The sequence below is a fragment of the Petromyzon marinus genome, chromosome 38 (genome assembly GCF_048934315.1).
Source record: "Petromyzon marinus isolate PM22_M1 ecotype Great Lakes invasive population chromosome 38, UKy_Petmar_22M1.pri1.0, whole genome shotgun sequence".
NCBI lineage: Eukaryota > Metazoa > Chordata > Hyperoartia > Petromyzontiformes > Petromyzontidae > Petromyzon > Petromyzon marinus.
This window is the reverse complement of record NC_133704.1, coordinates 711,873-728,687: the sequence shown is the minus strand read 5'-3', so window position 1 is coordinate 728,687 and position 16,815 is coordinate 711,873. Positions and strand designations below refer to the sequence as shown.

Sequence of the window (16,815 nt, the reverse complement as noted above, 5' to 3'; positions counted from 1 at the left end):
TTCCCTTTGTGTATCTATGTGGGACACCAGGGTGGCAAAGTGGTAACACTTATGCTTTACAGCATGTATGCTCTCCTCTGTTCTGCATGTGTTTCCATCATACAATGTCACTGGTGTTGCTAAACATCCCAATGCTGAAAATGTATCTGTAAGTTACTCAATTGGGATTATCGCAACATCGCCCTCTACTGCGAAGAACTTGCCAGTACCTTCCTGAAAGAGTTAAGACTCTTTCAGGAGGGTACTGGGTAATCACGCACAATAATAATTATTACTCATATATAAGTGAACATATATCTGTATGAAACTGTGTATGTTTGACAACTACGATCCCATTAACTGAATTAGATCCTTAGCCATGAAAAGCATAGGCTGCCAGTGATGTGTGGTATATGAAATGTCTCGCGACTCCTCTAATGTGACAAAGCCTTAAATGAGTGCTTGGTGCTGTATCATTTACTCACTTGGGCCGCCAGGTTGGCCACATAAGGAATGTAGTTTACTGGGGAAGATGCCCTCATTCCTGCGTGTGTGGTGCAGGCACGGTGAGTGAGTGGCAGGCTGAGGGGCGGCTGCCCTCCTGCTCGCTGGCGCAGGCTTTCTCGCACTTCCTGGACATCACGACGCCCCCATCTCCACAGCTGTTGCTCCACTTCGCGGGGCTCACCGACGACGAGGAAGAGCGCAAGCGCCTGCACCTCCTTGCCAAGGTGAGGGACACAGGGACAGTGTGTTACTGCGAGTCAGGTAAAGGGCCAGTGTTGTATCGAGGGTAAGAGACATGGAGTTAAAGGTTGTAATTAGATTAGGGTTAGTACTTTACAAATGGCTATGCACTGGGATAGGACTGTAGTCATCGGATCATAACATGCATTTTCTGGCTCTGTTTTTTAAAGCAAAAGCTGGGGATGCATCTTAAAGTCTGGTAGGTGGGTGTGGGCGACCAGGTTGGTGTAACTCTACTGACACCTGCCATGAGTTTGGGGTGCGTCTCCTTATTTTCTGGAGCGTCGTATAATGCAGAGAATGGGGACATCACAAAGAGCTGAGTGCCAGGCTGGCGCTTAACTGTGCCGCCACCACTGCACCGCCCCCAGGGTCAGCAGGCCTACGAGGAGTGGAAGTGGAAGGGCAACCCTTCGGTGCTGGAGGCGCTGTGCGAGTTCCCCGGCGTGCGTGTCCCCGCCTCGCTGCTCGTATCTCAGCTGCCGCTGCTTCAGCCACGCTACTACTCCATCAGCTCGTCCCCGCGCGCGCAGCCTGGACAGATCCATGCCACCGTCGCTGTAGTCTCCTATCGCACGGACGGTGAGACTCGTGCCCATCGCGGAACCCAATGCAACTTTTATTTTTTCTTCATGGTTACTCAGGAAAGGCCTAAAGGCTCAATACGCCTAGCGGACTGCAACAACAGCACTATTAAAGTTGTAATTGATAAAAAGTTAACATCTTTATAGAATTGAGCAAAATTATTATCAGAACTTGGGAAAATCAAAGATTGAATGTAATTCTAAAGTCAATACAGTGTGAGGGAAGAAGCAGAGAAGTGTGGTTGTTGAGTACCGTCAGTCTGTAGACCAAGTTCTGAACACGAGTGGAGGAACGAATGTATAAAGTTCACAGGAACGGAAACCATGGCAGTAGTAATAGAAGAATAATGAGGAGGTGACTGACCGGCAGTGTGCAACTGGAGTAAATCCGTGAGTGCTGGATTATCAGTCAATCCGACTGCTTTACGTTGAATTCAGTGAGGTCGAAACTGAGTGTGCCACCCTAGATATGACCCCAGGCAGGTAGCGGTTGATGTTGTTGTTCCCAGGTCGTGGTGTAACATGTGCACCCTCTCCTTGTCCCATGACCCCGTGACCCCTGTGACCCCATGTACAGGGGAAAATGGACCCCTGCATCACGGCGTCTGCTCGTCCTGGTTCAGCCACATTGAGCCCGGGCACAGTGTGCCCTGCTTCGTGCGCCCGTGAGCTCCGAACCCAGATCCGCGAACCTAGTGATACCAGAAGTGCAACCCCAGATACATGAACCCAAATGTGTGACTCCAGATAAATTGAACCCAAACCCGTGAATCCTTTGGTTTTCACTTATTTTTTTAATTCAATGCAATTTTGACATCCATTACAAATTCTCAACATCACTCATTGTTCTTTGTTGTAATTGACATTGTATTTGGTATCCTGATCATGGTGGTGGCAGGGCCTCGGGGTTCCGCCTGCCCTCTGACCCCAGCCTACCCTGCATCCTTATTGGTCCCGGCACGGGCATCGCTCCGTTCCGCGGGTTCTGGCAGGACCGGTTGCATGACATCGAGCACCGAGGTGTGGTCACACGCAACCACAACTACAGTTCAGTTCAATCACAATTACGGGTCAACCACAACCACAATGCAACCACAAATACGGTTCAACTACAACCACAACTTTGATTCAAACACAACTGAACCACATCTACGGCTCAACCACAACCACAATTCAATCACAACTATGGTAAAAGCACAACTCAACCACTACTCAACCATAACTATGGTTTAACCACAAACACAACCCAACCACAACTAGGGTTTAACAACAACTCAACCACACTTCAACCACTACTCAACCACAACCTTGATACAACCACTACTCAACCGTAACTACAGTTCAACCACAACCACAACTCAATGACTACTCAACCACAACCATAGCGTAACCAATAACTCAACCACATTCACATGACCACATATTCACCATTCTGTTACAATAAAAACTCAACTCAACCACAACCACAGCTCAACCACAGCTCAACCATAACTCAACCACTACTCACTCACAGCCTCATTCACAACTCATCCAAGACCACAAGTGTCTCCATACAAACACTTGCTCATTCGTACTATGTCCTGCATGAAAACCCACATGTTGCTCTGCAATGTGCTGCTCAACATGTAGTTTTAAGGATGTCCCGATAATGTCGATTTCAACAACCACAAATCAATACCAGCTCAACCACCTCTACAACACAACCACCATTCAACAACAACAAAAACCATAACCACCACACAACATTAACTCATGCTTTGCTCAACTGCCATGCCACTTCAGCCACCAGTAATCCACACACAGGTGTGTGTGAGATGCACAGGGAGTAGTGGTACAGTGAGTGATTAGCGCACTGCACTGTGAAACCATCGCCCCTTGTTTGATTCCTGCTCATGGCCAACATTACTGGCGATTATATGAACTGACACGGAGTCTCCCTTACTTCGACTCAGTCTTAAATGAGCACCTGGTACAGTGTGTAAACATCAGCATTGGGGAGATAATGGCAGCCTTGTGTGGTACTGGCCAGATCTCCCTCTCGTGTGCTATGTTGGCCTTCATAGCTGCTCGGTTGCAGCACTTGCCCCAACAGTCTCTTGAGGCTACATGGTAATCTTTGTCTGTGCTGCAGGTGTGCATCCGTGTGGGATGATGCTGCTGTTTGGTTGCCGGGAGAGAGACGTGGATCATATCTACCGTGACGAGACGGAGCTCGCACGCAGCAAGGGCGTTTTCTCCGAGGTGCACACGGCATACTCACGTGAGCCCAGCACCCCCAAGGTGAGCACCATCACCATTATCACCATCACCTCCATCACCAGCATCACTACCATCACTCACGTGAGTCCATCACGCTCAAGGTGAGTGCCACCATCATCATCACCATCATCATCACCACCACCGCCATCACTCATCTGCTTTAGATGAGGTCAAGCGTGTCTCATGTCTGATGTTCGGGCTACATCTGTGCCCCCCACACTGCCCCTGCCCACCCCCCAGGTGTACGTGCAGGACCTTCTGCGCGAGCGCTTAGGCGCCCAGGTGTTCTCGGTGCTGCAGGAAAGGGGTGGGCACCTGTACGTGTGCGGCGACGTCACCATGGCGGGCGACGTCCTCAAGACGGTGCAGCAGGTGCTGAGCCAGCACGGAAACATCTCGCTCGAGAAGGCCGGGCAGATAGTGAGCCGCCTGCGGGTACGTGAGCGCCAGCGGCTTGAGCGGCAAGGGCACGGGAACACACGTTGGGGAGGGGGGGGGGTGCATGGGATGTGTGAACGCAGGACGAAAAGTGCTTGGGTTTGATTTCTGACTTGGGTGCCTTTCAATGCGAAGTTTGTATGTTCTCCCCTTGTTCTGTATGGGTTTCCTCCATGTTCCCTGGTTTCCTTCCCTATCAAAACACAACTACATAATGCAAATGGTATTGGCCAAAACATCCCAATGCTGATACATTTCCAGAAAATGACTCAATATGGATACATTTTAACACGTAGGCTTTCGTGACTAATACACTTTTTTAGGTTAGATCATTTAAAGGTAAATGTGTTGTAAACCGACCTCCATCCGACAAAGCCAATTCGTAAGGTGGGTGACATAAACATAACCTGCCAATGTATCACTACTTCAGCACACTGGTGTGTTAGAGAGCACACCCACAACATTTACAATTTGAATACGATCTTTCACTGGTGATTGCAACCATCATCAGCGAGACATCTAATACACAAAGTGTCACGTTCTGTACACATGACAAACCTTACTAATTGGCTGTGTTGGGTGAAGGTGGGTTTTCGACACATTTCCAAGTACGCGATCTAATCCAAAAAAACGTTATCGTGAAATAATGTTGGTCGCGATAGCCTACGTGTAAAATTTACTCGATTCGGGTTATACATAGCAACATTGTGCCCTTCTGTAAAAAACTTGGCAGGACCCTCCTGAAAAAGAATTGAGACACAATGAAGCTTTCCTATGCAAACACACACATAATAATGAAGTGAATGTATATGCAGAAAGTGTAAATGTTCGTGGTGTGTATTTTTTATCTGTATTTATTCATGATAAACCCATCCAAATATGGTCCTAGCAAGATGGCAGCAGTATAGTGTGGCTTACCAGTGTGGCTTACCAATGTAGCTTGCCACCGGAGATCATAAATGTGGCTTACCAATTAATCTTGTCAGTGGAATTCATCAATGCAGCATACTATCAGAGCTTACCGATGTATAATAACGAAGTTTACTACTGGAGCTCGCCAAGGTAGCTTGCCACTAGAGTTGCCCTGTGGCTTATGAATGCATCTTAGAAGAGGAGTTCACCAGTGTGGATTATTAATGCATCTTAACCATGGCCGGGCTCACGAGCGGACTCCACTGACCGGCGTCGCATGCTGCTCATCTCTCTTGCCGCAGGACGAAGGCCGCTACCACGAGGACATCTTCGGCGTGACCCTGCGCACGTTCGAAGTGACCACACGTCTGCGATCGGCGTCTATCGCGCAGAGTGACAAGGAGCACGAGGAGTGAGTGCCGTGCGAAATAAAACAGGAAAAATAATTCATATTCATAAATTGTGTAATGCTTTCCAACATGAGATTGTCTTCAGAAGTATTTAATCAACAGTACAGAAACCAAGACGAATTACATCAATGAGATAGAGTCGTGATTCTTAACCTGGGGTGCATGCACCCCCTGGGAGTGGCGAGATGCCCTTTTTGGGGGTGTGAGACATGCCAGATTTTTTTTGAAGGTAAATCATCCATACAAAATAAGCACAGGCACATAAGTACACCTACTTTGTTTCATCAGATCTATGTATTTATTAACATAATGTTTATTTACGATTGAGAATCCAGAGGGGTGCAGGCTGTAGTAAAGGTTAAGAACAACTGAGATAGAGCTATGAAATCACTTCACCCGTAGCTGCTAGGTGGATTGTTACATCGCCGGATTGTGAGATGTGGCAGCAACTTGGGGAGGCTTTCATCCACAAGTGGACTGACCATGGCTGATGATGATGATGGAAGTTGAAGAGTAGCTGTAAGGAAAAAGGTGTTTGCACATTTTCATCCTTTTGGCTTGGGTTTGCGTCTCCCCCGTTGGCCAAAATGGACAGTTTTCAATATGGTAGGTACCTCAGAGCAACACACATTTATACTGAAGTTGTATTCATATTGAATTGGCATAATGTAAAATGGACATTTTAAATATATCCAGGTTGTCTGCAGGGTTAGACTGGGCCACCAGGCAACTGGGAATTTGCCCCCTAGCCAGCTAGTTCTGAAGTTCAGCTGCAACTAAAGTTTGCGCAACCTTGGGATAGAGCACTCCTGTTCAGGGGCAAACTCACCATTCACCTAACCCGCACTATTGCCTCAAATTGCTGGATTATATTAATGAGTTTTCCCTTGTTGTAAATGGTTCTGCAGCATTTGCAGTCTGCCTTCCATATTCAGCTGCAGCCTTGCAGCCTTGCAGCTTTCAGGCTGGACACTGGGTGAAGTACGAGAGCGAAAGCTCGATGTCTTCAGTAGTCATTGCATCCGAAATACGCTGAGGATACGTAGCAAAGACAGCTATTAAAGGCACCATCAGTGAAAGAACTGACTGACCACACATCACCAACATTATAATAAGGATGCGCAGGTTCATTTGGTTTAGCCATGGGCAATGTATGAATTGTGACGAGCTGCCTAGATCACTCACGGGAGTGGGTGCTCTCTGTCAGCGATCAATGACCAAAGACCTTCAGAAGCTGGGTATCACATTGGAAGAGGCTAAATTAATGACGGCTGAATGAGGCCAATTTTGATCGAACTAACTTTGCTTCATTGCAGGCAGGTGCAGCGTGAAAACAACCTTGCTGATGAAAAAATCCAAAATCCTAATTAACGATCGGAGGGGCTAATGCCGCTTTGTGTCTCACAGGGTTTTCTCGTAAACACGAATCTTCGCCTGTGAACATCACCTGTGGGAGCTGGAGCAGGGCAGAGGAAGCTGCTGTTATCACAAACATCTCACTCACTGCCTAACCCGGGGACATTCCAAACTTCAGTCTTCACGTTCCATTGCCACAATCCAAGTTTTCATGTTTACTCATTGTTCGAACATGTGCAGGTGCCCCGATTATTGGAATGTGACGACAGCATGTGATGATAATGCACCAGTGCTGGGCTCCCACCAGGGCATATCTCCGAGGAAGCTAGTGGGCTGTCTGCTCTGATCTTCTAGAGAAAACGCTAATGATGAAGCTACTCTCAGTGCATTCCATTTTCTCACTGTGTCTCTATGTAAGTCAATGGGTCTCTTTGTGTGTCTCTGGGTTTATGTCTTAGTTTATGTGACTCCATAGGACTTTAGCCATCACATTCCCTTTACTCAATCCAACTGCACGTGTAGACTTTTATTTTGTCTTGGCGAATTGAAGCAACTAAATTATTTCATTGTAAAGCACACAGCCTATACACCTGCATAGCTAGAAGCCTCTACCACTTTGCATTCGTGCCAGGTTGCAGTGATACGAATAAATAATTCATTCTATCTCATTTCTAAATTACATGCCTTCTCTATGTGTGGCCAATCTAGTAAGTCTTGCAGAACATCAACCTCCGAGTATGTGTGGATGTATTTGGGGAGCGGTGGTGTAGTGGTTAGCGCACTACACTCTGAACCTGGTGACCTGAGTTTTATTCTCAGCCATGGCTAACATATAAAAAAAACCTAGTCCTGGGCCTGCCCTAAGTTGTTATAATTAGTAACTGGTGCAGTGTATAAACAGGACTGGGGAAACAAAGGCGGCCAGGCATGGTGTGGCCACACCATCCCCTTGTTCACACTGGCCTTAATACGTGCTCGTTAACAGCACTTGCCCCAACAGTCTGGTATAGGTTGTAGGGGGATCTTTATCTTTGTAGGTGTATGTTATCTGTCATCATTATTGTACAAAGTCCAGTTCCTACTGGCACAGGTGAGGCCCAATATAACACTAATTAATCAAAGCAGTATGTACTTACTCACTGCCTTGGTGCTTTCGTTGTTACAAAAGAAAACCTGTCACCCTGGTCTGCAGTAAATTCTTGATTTTTCATCGAACAAATTGGGCTAATTTAATGTTGGTAACGGTGTTTGTTTTAGCATTTTTGTCTTTTTATAAAAAATTACAGGAACAGTTTCATTGCATTGTGAACATTTGGCACAATGTGCAATTTAAAATGGATATAGAGCAGAACTCCAAAAAATCAGCGTGACAATAATTCGCAAATACTATAATTCGTGGCACCCCCTGCTATCGTGACCACTCCTATAATGTCGGGGCGGAGATTCTAAAATCCAAATCCACTCACATGAGCCAGAACCCACGAGTTTGTCTCCAATTTATCTCACAAATACCTACAGTCTGTCAACGAACTCTCAGTACACTTTACAGTGTCCATCCAATACATTTTGAGGATGACTATATTCCGTTTGCCAGAGGACACTCGACATGACCGCATTTACTGGAGTTCTACTGTAAATCCAACATAACTTTTAAGGAGTTTGCCAAAGTTTCAGTCACAGTATATTTTTGTGTCGGTCGTAGTGCAACATTTAAGCATCAAATATATTTGTAGGCCTCTGCGTTGAGCAAATTTAGGTCTCGGGATTTGTGCTGCTTTGCAAATGTTACATAATTATATCTGTGCATGGCATCTGTGTGTTCGTTTATGCAACCATTTGTTATTTGTTACAAGTGCTTTATTAAATGAAGATGCACTCCAAAACAATTGAGCGTTATTTAATTTGTGATCTAACAGTGCACTGCACTATGAACCTGACTTCCTGAGTTTAATTCCCAGCCACAGCTATGACATCTGTAGCAAAACGGTCCTGGGCGCACCCCCTTTCACCAACCTGCAATGCCATCGTGAAGTATGGTAAAATGACCTACAATGACATGGGGAACTCTTTAGCCAAACGTTATTTCTGTTAAAAAGGCACCTTTCTTCTCACCAAGGCCCTGTCCCTAAAATACTATTTTTACATTTTTAATGCCATTTCATAAAAAGTTTAATTAGGTTGAGCTGCAACCATATATTGAGTACAATCAGTTTAGTTTTCATCTGCGAAAGCCAGGTTGTACAGGTATATTCAACGGGTTTTTTTAAACTGCGGTCAGGCAGTCCCTTATCAGACAAGGGAATTCGACAGGGTAGGAGCCATAAAACATGCACAGGACCCAGTAGCTTCGTGTCACACTCTAGGGATGTTTGGCAATTCCTCATTGAGGAATTGAAGAAGTCGAGAGGGGCAGTAGGGAGAAAGAATATTTTCAGATAGCAGGTTTCCTGGTCATGTAGGACTTTATGGGTCAGGAGACCGACTTTGAAGATAAAATGCCATCGTACTGGCAGCCAGTGCAGTCCACGGTGCACAGGGGTTATGCGACTTCCTAGACGTTACCAGTCAATAATCTGGCTGCTGCATTCTGCACCAGCTGCAGACGATGGACATGAACCCCTAGTAGCCCTAGGTATAGTGAGTTGCAGTCGTAAAGGTGAGTGGTCACGAAGATATAAACCAAGGTGGGAACATCAGCAGAGGTAAGCAAGTGTTCTAATCTGGGTGATATTCCTCTGATGGAAGAAAGGAATTGCCAACGGATCACATGTAAGATGTCGGACTTCTTTCACACAGTACGTAGCCAACCGTGCAAATCAGAGGTGCGAACATTTGTGATTTAAAAGTCAAAGCTATCGTTAAAAATAACAGGGTTCCATGTTCGGTCTGATGTGGTCAGCTTCGCCACCAATCCTTGAGCGGTGTATCACATAATACCTCGCTGGAATAGCTGAAGCCAAAATGTAACCAGCATTGTCATCCAGCCAGGTCTCAGTGATGCATACAGGATACAATGTCGCAAGCAGATCTGTGATCACAGTGGTCTTGTTTTCAATAGACCTAGCATTGCACAAAACCACCGGAATTGGATAGCCATGAAGGAAGGCCGCGCAACCTATCTGCACAAAGCAGGACTCTTGGGTCTGGGAACCAGACAGGGAGGACCTCTATTCTCGTTACATTTCCCTCTCCATTTCCCCCCATCATGCCCAATTTTCAACCAACTCTTTATTCTATATGCCTTTGAAGATAATTGGGGAAAGTCAAAAGGGTAGAGGTTCATGAGCCTGGTGGGGGAATACTGCCTGAGCGACTATATCTTCCAAATACATCAGAGAATAAAAACAATAAAAGAACTGTGTTGTACAACAGTCCAAGCTCTCCAATCCATATTCTTCATACAGACTTACAGTTCTCCAGCTCAGCCAATGGAAATATGTCGAGTCGACCACAGAGTCACGCCAATTACTGGTCTGGAGAAGACTGCCACGATCATTTGGAAGCTGCCCAACAACCTCCATCGGCCCACCTGGGCTGACTCCAGAAGCAGCCGCATGCGGTACGGTGACGAGGAGCAGGTCAGTACCACAAGCACAACCAGCTCGCCTTACTCCCAGAGGCACTGCAGTCTTCAGTGTCGTGTGTTCGGACTCGAACAGCATTATCACACGCACCTTATATAGCCACGGGCCCTGCACCATAGCTTCTGCTCGTCCTGGCTCAGCCCTGTCTCTGAACTCACCGAGCCAAATATACTGTACATGAACGCAGACACGTGAATACTTTTGTTTAAACTGCAATGTAATTCAGACGTCTATTAAATTGTCTTTGGGTTAGGCCACGGTCTGAGTTGTGTTGTAAGACCTTGCACATGGCCAAATAAAAAAGTATTGGAATTATTGCCATCGATTTGAACAAATTGCTAAATTCGGTCGTGAGATTTGTGCCTCAGCTTTCCGGTAAGCTGTAATGATGCTAATTTACACATTAAACGTTTATATACCTGTCAATTTATTTGGCCATGACGGGTGGTGGAGGATATTTTTTTCTTTAGACATTTGAAGGCCTAATCTAGAAATAATCTGTCGTGAACCATCGTTGCTTTTTGTTGTTATTATTTGGTGTCTGATTGTAGTGGCAGGGTTCCGGTGTTCCATCTGCCCTCTGACCCCAGCCTGCCCTGCATCCTCATTGGTCCCGGAACAGGCATCGCTCCATTCCGTGGGTTCTGGCAGGAGCGGCTCCATGGCATCAAGCACCAAGGTTCAGTTACGCGCAACCACAACTACGGTCCAACCACAACTACGGTCCAACCACAACTACAATGCAACCACAACTACGGTTCAACCATAATGTAACCACAACTACAGTTCAATCACAACATAAACACTATGATTCAACTACAACGCAACCCCAACTACGGTTCAACCGCAACCCAACCACATCTACGGTTCAACCACAACTCAACCAGTACTTAACCACAACCATGGTTTAACCATAACCACAATTACAGTCAGAGCTGTCCCTAGGGCTTGGTGTTTCGACGTCAAGGTGTCAGATGTAATACTTCAATTTGACGGTCCTAACTATGGTTCAACCACAACTCAACCACAACTACAGTTCAGCCTACAACTCAACCACAACTACGGTTGAAAAACAACCACTGCTCAAACTACAACTACGGTTCCAGCCACAATTAGGATGGTGTTGGTGTGCGTTGCAGATGTACATCATTGTCGGGGTGTCTTTGCGGCAGGTGTGTCCGTGCGGGATGACGCTGCTGTGTGGCTGCCCCCATGTGATCATTGTGGTTGAATTTGTTGGTGAGGCTGTCTACGTCGCAATTGAGAGTGGGCCCATAATGAGGATGATGCAATAATCTCCTCGTCGGGACAACTTGGCGAGCAGACGAGTGAACAGAGGATAGCAGGAAGGAGGAGTGCGTCGAATGACGTGGGCGAGGCCGGAGCAGCAAGGTGGAGGGGTCGCCAACTTCAGTAGCTTCAGGGGCAGAGCTCAGTGGTTTGAGCACACGAACCACAAACAAAAACAAAGATCCCCCGTGTAGCCTTAACAGTCTGTTGGGACAAGTGCTATCAGCGAGTTTGTGGTGGCCGGCGTCCGCCCCTCGCCGGGTAGGTGGGGTGCTACGTTTGCCCCCTTCACTCCCTCCTCCACCGCGTCAATCGGCTCCCCCCGGGCCCCCACCGGGCCCCCGCTGACCGGGTGATCGGCCCCTCCGCTAGCGCCCTCTCTGAGGGGCACGACTGAACTACTGGCTTACCGCCGTAAAGAGTTAGTCCTCACTCGCACACACACCAACACTCACGCCAACGCGGCGCACAGCTGTACGACCGCACCCACACCTGCGAGCGGTTTTCTCTTAACACACACTACAGCTAACGCTAGGTGCTGCGCGAAAGCGCGCACGCGCGCGCCTGCGGGCAGTTATATCCAAATCCACAAAGACGAGCGCTACAGCGGCGGCGCGAAAATGCGCGCGCCGGCGGGCGGCTATATGCTATCCCGCACTCGCACTAGGACTCACGCTAAGTGGCTGCTCGAACACGCGCGCGCCGGTGGGTGGTTATGCGCTACCCCGTCGCGTAGCAGCACTCGCTGGCATCACGCGGATGCTGCGAGCAGCTCGAGGAGGCAGGCCGGCAGGGAGTCGGTCTGGGCGGCCAAGCGGTCGGAGATCTGAACTGAACCGTTTCGGGCTCCCCTTTTTATGCCCCTTGATTTAAAAAAAAACATTACGTTATCCTGCGCAGCCAATCGTGTGCCTACCTGTCATTTTCAAAGTTTTTCTGCCCTTACATTGAGCGTTACGTTACATTATTTTTCGGCCCATTGTCTCTGCACCCGTACTCATTAATCCCTGACTCAGCCGGTTTAATCTTGGAGGGCGTCCGACTGGCGAATACACACTCGGTTAGTGTGTACTTGGTCGGTGGTTCCAGGATCCCCCGCCCTCATTGTCTGCTCTGCTCACTTAATATTTCACCCCAGCCCTCTCCCCGATGTCGTGCGTGACTCATTGTGGCTGGCCCGGTGAACATTTGTGCGCCATACAATTTTAAGCCAATTTAGGGGCGCCGCAATGTGATTTGTCCTGGGCACCGGGAAACCTTGGGACTTCCCACCTAGGGGCACTTTCGGATGAAAACCCATTGTGCCAGGCGATCCCCCACCGGGACACTACATGTAGGCCTCGGCAAGGTAAGGTAATTTACCATTTTTACCGGGTAAAAGGCTAAAGGGTAAAGGTGTCTACTATGCCAAGGGGTAAGGTAAAGGGTAGGGTAAAGGTAGCACGGAAGAATTACCCAGTAGGGTAAAGGTAATAGCTCCGTGGCGCAGTCCGTGGCCTCCATTTGAAATTGTAATCATTGATGTGGGACCAGATGAAGACGGACCACGTTCTTGAGGTAGAGGATGAGGTCGAGGATGTCAGCAACGGCTTTTCCGGGATCGCTGCGCACAGCAATCGAAAGAGGCAGCGGCATGGTTCCCATGGGAGCACACGCACGATTGTATGGAGGGTGAACCCCGTGTGCAGCAAGGAAAGTGGTAGTGCGTGCACTGCTGCAAGTGTTTTTTCTCCCACACAAATGCGTCAGGGTGGAAAGTCCACCTCAAGAAGCACAACGTGCTCGCCCCAGGCAGCGAGGTCGGGACGTCGGCGTCGGCGAGCCGCCTAATGCAGCAAACACTGAGCCGGCCAGCAATCCTGGATCGTCTCCTGGTAAAGTTTGAGAACGCGGTGGTTGATTTTGTTATCTAAGGTGCAATCTTAGATAACAGCAGCGACAAGTTCAAGACCTTGGTCCACATATTGATGCAAGGATATAAGGGCCCATCGACCCGCACCATCATTCGCAGGATTGTGAAGCTTCATGCCATCATGCTGCCCATCGTCGGGATGTTTTTCTCCAACCTGGACGTCGCCATCTCGCTCACCATCGACGGGTGGTCGAACCGCAATCTGAAGGAATTTTGGATGGTCATGGTGCACTGGATCGACACCAAATCTGGTGCGTCGAAATCCATGCTGCTGACGATCCTCTATGTGCAGTCTGTAAGGGGTGTTGGCAAGCGCATTGGCACCGCTCTATTTGAGCACCTCCAAAGCCTCGGGCACACCAGCGACAATGGCTCCGATGTGATCTGTGCTGTCAAGACCTTGTTTGCCCTGGTTAACCCGGACGCCGGATATTAGCAGTTGCGGGCTTGCCACCATATTCACTGTGCGGATCATTCGGTCCAGATCGGCGTCGTCCAAGTTCTGAAACTGATCAAGTCGACCAACGCCGAACTGCACGAGGTGCTCGTCAATATCAGGCGCAGAAAGGTCGTCCGGCAGTTGTACCGCCGCGAGGCCGAGATTGCCAAGCTCGCCATCAAGGAGCCGACGCACCAGGACTCACCGACCAGGTGGAATTCAACATTTCACATGGGCGACGACGTTATCAAGAAGCGTGTCCCATTGGACATTATCATGGCGCACTTGCAGGATGTGATCGGCTTCGGTGCTTTCTCTCAACTGCAGTGGGGAAACATCGAGGGCGTGACAGCATTCCTGCACATGCCACGCCAGGTCATGACCTCGTTGTCGGCGGACCGCAAGTGGACATTGGATCTCGTGCAGGTGACGAAGGAGCACCTGATCCGTAATTGCGATCGCAGTGAAGTCGCTCTTAGAGCGATTGATGAGTCCTTGACCACGACGGAGATGAAGGTCGACCTGGTGCAGTACCGCGACTTCATGGTTCAAGAACCCGCCATTGTGGCATCCTACTTGAATCCACAGCTGCCTAAAACGATAGACCAAGACGAGCTGGCGACACTGAAGGCCACGGTCCGCTCTGTCCTGCAGCATCGCTACTCGGACGTGCTCGCGATCCCGCCGACGGCAGTCGCTGCCCATATGGAGGAGGGGTCACTGTTCAGCACCCTATTCAGCAACGTCGGCAGCTCCATCGACGACGGCGATGAAGTCGATCATTTTCTGAGCATCGGCGTCACGACCGCCAGCGCCTTCATTGACGTAATGAAGTGGTGGTCTCCCCGCAAAGAGCTGCTCCCTGCCCACTACACGATGGCCTGCAACTATTTGGGAGCGCCAGTGACGTCAACTCCCTGCGAATGCGCAAATAGCGGAGTTGGGCGGGATTTCACATGTGTTCGCCAGTCGCTTTCGTCGACGCTCTGCATCCAGTCCACGTGCATGTGCTCGTGGATTGCGGTCGGCTGCCTGAAGGTCCCATCTAACCGGGCCGGAGTGGCGCAGGATCTGATTTCCCTTTGTTCATCCGAGGATGACGGCAATGACGAACTTGATCAGGTTGTTGATGAGATCATCATTGACCAAGAGGACTGGGGAGAGAAGGTTATGGAGGACGGTGTCGTCGACAGCCTCAACGCCCGATTCGAGAGTATTCTATACGAATAAAGCGCTCTACCTCGCATTTACCTATTATAAACCTTTTTCATGTGTAGTACACCGGATGATTACCCTGTAATCGGGTAATTTGTATGGGGTAAGGGTGAAAGGTAGGGTAAAGGTATGCTCGTTGCTTTTTAACTTTGACCTATTACCTTACCTTGCTAAAGGGTAAAAGGTAAGGGTAGAGTGATTGTATTGTGGTAAGGTAAAAGGTGGGTAAAGATAGGCTCGTTGTTTTTACCTTACCTTGCCGTGGACTAACTTCGTGTGTGTGTGCTGCGTGTGTTCAGGATTGGGGGGCAGGGGGGTGTCACGGCGTTTGCAGAGTTGCTCCGCAGCCGTGGCACTACAAGTGCCTATGAAGGCCGGCATGGTACATGAAATGGGTGGGTGGCCAGCATCACACCCGACCGCCTTTGTCTCCCTAGTGACAATGTTTACACACCGCACCAGGTACTCATTGGAGGCTGAGTCGACCTAGGGGAGGCCCAGGACTGGTTCAGATATTCGTCACTGGTGTTGGCCATGAGCGAGAATTGAACTCGGGTTGCCGGGTTCGTAGCGCAGCACGCTGTTACAGTACCGCTCTCCACTGGTTGACATGCAACGGTGGAGAGAGCCTGGCTAGGCCGATTAACACTCATGTCAGTAGCAGTTCCGTGTTGGGAGTGTGAGTCAGAGTGAACACAACCGATGCGGCTAGTAATGTGTACCCTAGTTACGAGTAGGTGCACAGCAGCCTGCATTTTAATAATCGAGACGTTAAATGGATCATGATTTACTGCAGATGAAGACCAGAGGTCTGTGTGTGGAGCAGAGGTCACTTGTAAGGGTCTTGGAAAGTAGCTCTATGGTATTCGTTTCCGTGGGCCATTCTCCAACACGAGGGGGTTGCACTGCTCTGAGAGATCTGAAAGGATACTGCATCTCGTGATGTGGATACTGTGTCTCGCGACAAATAAGGGTTACGATTCCCTTCAGTGTGGTCAAGATTTTCTTCACCGCCACCTCCACGAAGCAGTCTTCATCACCTCCACCACCTCCACAACAAAACCTGAAATTCAACACCAGCTCAACCAATACTACAACACAACCATTATTCAATCACAACAAAACCATGACCACCGCTACCACACAATATTGACTCATGCTTATTCAACCACCACGCAACCTCAGCTACTAGTAATCCGCACTCGTGTGTGGTGCACAGGGATTAGTGATACAGTGATTAGCACACTGCGTTATGAAACCAGCGACCCAATTTGTATTCCTGCTCATGGTCAACGTCAGTGGCGATTATCTGAACTGATACTGAGTCTCCCGTACGTCGACTCAGTCTTAAATGAGCACCCGGTGCAGTGTGTAAACAGCAGCATTGTGTAGATAATGGCAGCCTTCTGTGGTACTAGCCACAACACATCCTCTCGTGTGTCGTGTTAGCCTTCATAGGTGTTCGGTTTTAGCACTTGCCCCAACAGTCTGTTGAGGCTACAAGGTAATCTTTGTCTGTGCTGCTGGTGTGCATCCGTGTGGGATTATGCTGCTGTTTGGTTGCCGGGAGAGAGACGTGGATGATATCTACCGTGACGAGACGGAGCTCACACACAGCAAAGGCGTCTTCTCCGAGGTGCACACGGCATACTCACGCGAGCCCAGCACCCCCAAGGTGAGCACCATCATC

At 48.7% G+C, this 16,815-nt stretch overlaps 1 protein-coding gene and 1 long non-coding RNA gene across 7 annotated transcripts in view; one reads left to right on the top strand and one right to left on the bottom strand.

Moving 5' to 3' along the window:
• LOC116950297 (nitric oxide synthase 1) overlaps window positions 1–16,815 on the top strand; it is a 127,310-nt gene that overhangs the window by 69,391 nt on the left and 41,104 nt on the right. For 5 of the 6 annotated variants that reach the window (XM_076072477.1, XM_076072479.1, XM_032968013.2 and 2 more), the window contains exons 21-29: window positions 541–710; window positions 1,098–1,308; window positions 1,888–1,975; window positions 2,209–2,330; window positions 3,442–3,590; window positions 3,810–4,004; window positions 5,222–5,331; window positions 6,646–15,520; window positions 16,700–16,800. In XM_076072477.1, coding sequence (XP_075928592.1) covers window positions 541–710; window positions 1,098–1,308; window positions 1,888–1,975; window positions 2,209–2,330; window positions 3,442–3,590; window positions 3,810–4,004; window positions 5,222–5,331; window positions 6,646–6,700 — 1,100 coding nt within the window. In that variant the 3' untranslated portion in view covers window positions 6,701–15,520; window positions 16,700–16,800. The remainder of the gene's footprint in view (window positions 1–540; window positions 711–1,097; window positions 1,309–1,887; window positions 1,976–2,208; window positions 2,331–3,441; window positions 3,591–3,809; window positions 4,005–5,221; window positions 5,332–6,645; window positions 15,521–16,699; window positions 16,801–16,815) is intronic. The other variant, XM_076072478.1, reaches the window with a different exon arrangement.
• On the bottom strand, window positions 2,085–12,374 carry LOC142930355 (uncharacterized). The gene is made up of 4 exons (XR_012946264.1): window positions 12,284–12,374; window positions 5,188–5,300; window positions 3,885–4,022; window positions 2,085–2,295 (listed from the first exon to the last, which is right to left on the bottom strand). It is a non-coding gene; the product is annotated as an uncharacterized LOC142930355 (long non-coding RNA).